The following is a 4,609-nucleotide window of genomic DNA, read 5'->3' as shown; positions in this document are numbered from 1 at the left end:
GTACATGTGTGTACGTATGTATCAACATAATACTGAAAAGCAGTCCATCCTTCTTTGATAACAAAAAGTATAAGGGTGACATGTGATTACATGAATACATACGAAAGCTTTCCATTTTGGTCACAAAAATACTGGTGTAGCTAACAGTCTAAAGTGACCACAGCTATCAAAGGTATTATCCCTGTAATAAAAAAAGATAAGTGATTTGCCCTAAATGTCACCGCAGGTCCCTGCCTTGATTCCTGAGGTAAAAATGCCAGCCCCCCCACCAAATCTTAAACAAAAACTACTTTCACAAATCAAACATTTGTTTTAGTATACAATGAAAGTACTTCGATGTCTATTTATCCTTCTGGTATTATCTTTATCTACGAATATAAAATCTTGTCATTGGACCATGAAGTGAAATCAAGATCTAACAATCAAAATCATAGATTATTTGACAGATATGACAAATTTTGCCAAGGAAAAAAGTTTTAAAAATCTTGCTTGGCTTATCTGCATGGTTCACCTGCTCTCAGCGGTCATTAGGTGTACCCAAGAGTGCAACAGTTGTACTATGGAAACAATAAAGCCATCTTTAAGCCAGTTCAAAAGTCTTTGATGCAGTTTATACATAAATCCCCATCATAAAACTTTTACCTGTGATATTCCTATTTACGTAATCAATTAACTATACATTATGAACACTTCTCCACAAATTAAGTTAGATATCTGAAATTCAAAATCCTTTAAATGTGAATTAGCTGTGTGATTATGAAAAAAGATTAGATGTAATGAGTGTGGCAAACATCTCCACTCGTATGTCATTAAAATCATCTATAAAAATACTCTGAAAGATTAATCCAAATGTTGTGCTTTCATATCTTTAATATTTGTACCTCATTATATAATGACTCTTAAAAAGAGGAAACAAAAAGGTACTAACATTATCTATATTGCAGTGACTATTTTTGCATAAACTATAATGGTTACTCTAGAAAAACAATCATTTAAGTAGTAAATTTTGTAAACCAGATATTCATATTCATAATGCTACAGTTAACTACTACATGGCTTTTTTTCTTCTTTCATATTTTTGGTCTTTGTACATTTGCTTTTTATGCTTTATCTTTAATGTAGAGAGAGTGAAAAAAAATATTTGCATATGAGACACAAAGTTTCTGCACTCTGGAGTAAACCTTGCAAGACAGGTACATTTATTCCCTGATCAAGGATGATAAACCCTGATGACACGAGCCTGACCTCTAAGGGGTGCAGTAACCTCTTCTTACATTTACATACAATCATGTGTTCTAAAAAGTATGACCAAAAGTGCAGAGAATGGTGTAATTTTATGTTTCCATATGCAAAAGCATAAGAAGATATGTTTCAGCATACATAAAGGGAAAGGGAAAGGGAAAGTGAAAGTGAAAGTGAAAGTGAAAGTGAAAGTGAAAGTGAAAGGGAAAGGGAAAGGGAAAGGGAAAGGGAAAGGGAAAGGGAAAGGGAAAGGGAAAGGGAAAGGGAAAGGGAAAGGGAAAGGGAAAGGGAAAGGGAAAGGAAAAGAAAATAGGAAAAAAAAGGATAGAAAAGAAAGGGAAGGAAGGGAAGGGAAGGAAGAGAGAGGACCTCGCTCGCTCCTCGCTCGAACGAGAGAAGAGAAAAGAAGAGAAGAGAAGAGAAGAGAAGAAGAGAAGCAAGAGAAACGAAGAGAAACGAAGAGAAGAGAAGCGAAGAAGAGAAACGAAGAGAAGAGAAGAGAAGAGAAGCGAAAAAGAGAAACGAAGAGAAGAGAAGAGAAGGTCAAGAGAGAGATAATAGAAGGAAAGAGTAGAGAAGAGAAGAGAAGGTCAAGAGATCCCTCCAGAGAAGAGAGAGAGAGAAGAGAAGAGAAGAGAAGAGTAGAGAAGAAAAGAGAAGAGAAGAGAAGAGAAGAGAAGAGTAGAATAGAGAAAAGAAGAGAGGGAGAGGGAGAGGGAGAGGGAGAGGGAGAGGGAGGGGAGGGGGGGGAGGGGGAGGGGGAGGGGGAGAGGGAAAGGGAGGGGAGGGGGAGGGGGAGGGGGAGGGAGGGGGAGGGGGAGAGAGGGAGAGGGAGGGAGAGAGGGAGAGGGAGAGGGAGAGGGAGAGGGAGAGGGAGAGGGAGAGGGAGAGGGAGAGGGAGAGGGAGAGGGAGAGGGAGAGGGAGAGGGAGAGGGAGAGGGAGAGGGAGAGGGAGAGAGAGATTGAGATTGAGATTGAGATTGAGAGGGAGTGGGAGCAGGAGCAGGAGCAGGAGCAGGAGAGGGAGAGAGGGAGAGAGGGAGAGAGGGACAGGGAGAGAGGGGGCAGAGTAAGAATAAGAATAAGAGTAAGAGTAAGCTTTATCTTAAGATTCAGAGTAAGAGTATAAGTAAGAGTAAGAGTAAGAGTAAGAGTAAGAGTAAGAGTAAGAGTAAGAGTAAGGAGTATGAATAAGAATAAGAGTATAAATAAAATTAAGAGTATAAGTAAGAGTAAGAGTGACAGTGAGAGTTGGAGTTGGAATTGGAGTTAAGAGTTAGAGTTATAGTGTGTGTGAGTGAGTGAGAGCAAGCATGTGAGTGTTAGTGTGACTGGAAGTGTGAGTGCATGTGTATACACACATACACATGCACCACACATATATGCACACCACATCACACACAATATACACACACACAACCAGACACACATAAACATGTTTTTTCAGGCATTAGAGTTCTTCCATATATGAATTTATATATCCAACGCATAAGTGAATGTAAATGTACTAACATATTTATGCATAACAGTTGTGATATATGCATCAAATTGGTAAAAGTTAATCCTTTTCTGAAGTCAGGCAAATGGTAAAATAATTTTAATGATGTGGAAACCAAAAGAATGATGGGGCTACAGAAAAGAACAGAAGCTTGTGAGTAATGATGATGAGGTAAGAGGTTTGTACAGTAGTTTGAGCATTCTAGGATCCTCCAGGTTATCATTATTATCAGCATCATTATCATTATTATATCATCATAATAATAAACATTATTATTATTATTATTATTATTATACAAACAGTACCAACGTAGTGCTGTCAGTGTACTTGCTTCCTTCCTAACATTATTGGAGTTTACAAAACATTCCTGAAAGCCAGTTGCTGAGGTCGCTGGGACGCCGTACAAGCTCCAAGGAGTCGTTGGTTTATCAGAGTATTGAGCTACTATATGAGATATTTCTAACTTGATACTCAACACTATGTATATCTAAGATGACATCCTAAACTCTGTCTTCTACCAACACCTCCTTTAGAGCCTCTGGACGACCTGAATCACATTTCGTAGAGGAAAATAAAAAACTTCCATCAGAACCGCCAGAAAAACATGTCATTAGCGTTTGTCTCCCTGCATTTTGAGGACAAGATATCTGCATCACAGCACGACCACCAGACAATCTGGTGGATGGGGGGGTTAGGAGGGGCACAGGACCAAGGTGCTTACCACCTTCTTCTCAAGAGTGGCTTTATGTCTGAAGTTTTGCGGAGTTCATACTTGTAAACAAAACCTCTTTTTTCTGAATTTTCTCTGTAGACTTGCTGTCTGTACAGAGGACATGACTGCCATATAAGATGTATTTATCACTTAGATGGCTTATTTTATGAACCTCCATATCAATGACTTTGTATTAAAATTGTGGTCAGTGGCTGTGTTTACAAGCTACTACTGATATAAAACTGAGGTAGAGCGTTGACTGATAAACCTGATGAACATACCTGCACATACAGCGTAACAGTGAACTGTGTAATGTGGGCACAGTGATCAAGTCTCCAGGTGTAGGGACAAAAACCTAGGACCCGTACAGTGCTTCATTAAGTAAAACCCTACACCTGCTCTTGCTAAGAAAGACACCCCTTTCCACGGTCAAGTACTCCTTAAGTATTCTATTTCATTTAATCATATTTGAAAAACTACCTTTTTAAATATGTGGATTCATGTGTGAAGTGAGACTGCTGATGTAGAATTTCATGTAACATAAGAACCTGATGAAGTTCTTTGTAATTATTAAATTACTGGACTATGTCATTTTTAATGGTGAGCATATAGAATCTAAGCTAGCCATGATATTGAGCATTATTATCCCAAATAGCCACTTCCACTCCCACTGCTGCTACTAGTTGTGAAGTTTCCTAGACTCCCACTTGCCCCTGAAAAGGTAACAACAGCAGCAGCATCTGGAGCATTAGTTGACACATTTGGGTTTGCAGATTTGACCCCTGGGTGGTAAGAATTAATGTGTGTCCATAAGGAGTACTTGTTGCGGAAGACCTTGCGACAGTAGAGACAGAGTGCCTCTTCCTGGGCTGAGTGTCTAATCTTGAGGTGCTTCTTGAGGTTGGCACGGTTGCTGATCAACTTGTGGCACACTGGGCACGGACGAGCCTCGTACGGGTTATCCTCTGTGAAAAGACGAGTAGATTTCAGAGAGAGAATTGCTATAATGATACTAAACATTACAAAGTTAAACATGCATATATATTTAAAACATTACAAGAAGAGTATAATGTAATATATATACATATTTTGTACTTGACAGTAATTAAATGTATATGGTGTATGCCCATCTAAGCATCATCCACACACACCCACAC

At 39.1% G+C, this 4,609-nt stretch overlaps 1 protein-coding gene across 2 annotated transcripts in view; it reads right to left on the bottom strand.

Moving 5' to 3' along the window:
* Positions 1-2,172: 2,172 nt before the first annotated feature.
* Positions 2,173-4,609, bottom strand: part of LOC122267743 (uncharacterized) — an 86,763-nt gene continuing 84,326 nt past the window's right edge. The window contains exon 7 of one of the 2 annotated variants that reach the window (XM_086536204.1): positions 2,173-4,417. In XM_086536204.1, the coding sequence (XP_086392330.1) occupies positions 4,095-4,417 (323 nt within the window). In that variant the 3' untranslated portion in view covers positions 2,173-4,094. The remainder of the gene's footprint in view (positions 4,418-4,609) is intronic. The other variant, XM_086536212.1, reaches the window with a different exon arrangement.

This window comes from Penaeus japonicus, unplaced genomic scaffold, assembly GCF_977035675.1.
Source record: "Penaeus japonicus unplaced genomic scaffold, GWHDUDI00000001_assembly GWHDUDI00000004, whole genome shotgun sequence".
NCBI lineage: Eukaryota > Metazoa > Arthropoda > Malacostraca > Decapoda > Penaeidae > Penaeus > Penaeus japonicus.
Note: the sequence above shows the minus strand (reverse complement) of the source record. Positions and strands in the feature narration are given on the sequence as shown.